This window comes from Pyrgilauda ruficollis, unplaced genomic scaffold (assembly GCF_017590135.1).
Source record: "Pyrgilauda ruficollis isolate IOZ18807 unplaced genomic scaffold, ASM1759013v1 scaffold1562, whole genome shotgun sequence".
Lineage (NCBI taxonomy): Eukaryota > Metazoa > Chordata > Aves > Passeriformes > Passeridae > Pyrgilauda > Pyrgilauda ruficollis.
In genome coordinates, this window is record NW_024514344.1 from 884 (window position 1) to 2307 (window position 1424).

Genomic DNA, 1424 nt, shown 5'->3' on the forward strand with positions numbered 1-1424 from the left:
CGGCCCGCCTGCGGGCCGAGCCGCCGCCGCCCGGACAGCTCTTCCTGCTGCCCGGCGGCCGCCGCCACGAGGAGCCGGCCGCGAGCGCCGCGGCGTCGGCGGGCGGGGAGGGCGCGGGGGACCCGGCGCTGTGCCGGCTGTACCGGCACGTCTCTCACGACTTCCTGGAGATCCGTTTCAAGATCCAGCGGCTGCTGGAGCCGCGGCAGTACATGCTGCTGCTGCCCGAGCACGTGATGGTGAAGATCTTCAGCTACCTGCCCACGCAGGCGCTGGCCGCCCTCAAGTGCTCGTGCCACTACTTCAAATCCATCATCGAGACCTTCGGCGTGCGGGCGGCGGACTCGCGCTGGAACCGGGACCCGCTCTACCGGGACGACCCGTGCAAGCAGTGCAAGAAGCGGTACGAGCGGGGCGACGTGTCGCTGTGCCGCTGGCACCCCAAGCCCTACCACCACGACCTGCCCTACGGCCGCTCGTACTGGATGTGCTGCCGCCGCGCCGAGCGCGAGGCGCCGGGCTGCCGCACCGGGCTGCACGACAACAACTGGGTGCACCCGGCGGGCAGGAGGGAGGAGGGGAGGTGAGGACGGACGGACGGACGGAGGGACGGGCGGAGGGACGGGCGGGGAGGGGGAGAAAAGTGAAAAAAAAGAAGGAAAAAAAAAGAAAAAAAAGGAACGGAGAGGGTTGAGTGCGGGAGTGCGGAAGGGGAGGGAGGAGGGGAAGGGTGGGGTGGTGGCACCACGGAGGGTGGCAGTGTCCCTCAGAGGGTGACAGTCCCCTCCAGGGTGGTGTCCCCATGGAGGGCAGCTCAATGGCGATGTCACCAGGTGGGGTGGTGGCACCTGGAAGGACAATGTCCCCATAAAGGACAATGGGGACAGCGCAATGGCGATGTCACCAGGTGGGGTGGTGGCACCAAGGACGGTGACAATCCCCTCCAGGGTGGTGTCCCCATGGAGGGCAGCTCAATGGCGATGTCACCAGGTGGGGTGGTGGCACCTGGAAGGACAATGTCCCCATAAAGGACAATGGGGACCACGCAATGGCGATGTCCCCAGCTGGGCTGGTGGCACCTGGGAGGACAATGTCCCCATAAAGGACCATGGGGACAGCGCAATGGCAATGTCACCAGGTGGGCTGGTGGCACCACGGAGGGTGGCAGTGTCCCTCAGAGGGTGACAGTCCCCTCCAGGGTGGTGTCCCCATGGAGGGCAGCTCAATGGTGATGTCACCAGGTGGGGTGGTGGCACTAAGGACGGTGACAATCCTCTCCAGGGTGGTGTTCCCAATGGGATCAGCCCAATGGCGATGTCACCAGCTGGGCTGGTGGCACCTGGAAGGACAATGTCCCCATAAAGGACAATGGGGACCACGCAATGGCGATGTCCCCAGCTGGGCTGGTGGCACCAAGGATGGTG

At 65.7% G+C, this 1424-nt stretch overlaps 1 protein-coding gene across 1 annotated transcript in view; it reads left to right on the plus strand.

The window, feature by feature from the left end:
* The window catches only part of LOC121350498 (F-box only protein 46-like), a gene marked incomplete at its 5' end in the record, with an annotated part of 1549 nt that extends 879 nt beyond the window's left edge, over positions 1-670 (plus strand). Inside the window, one exon of the mRNA XM_041461868.1 lies at positions 2-670. Within this exon, the coding sequence (XP_041317802.1) occupies positions 2-587 (586 nt within the window). The remainder of the gene's footprint in view (position 1) is intronic.
* Positions 671-1424: the final 754 nt, after the last annotated feature.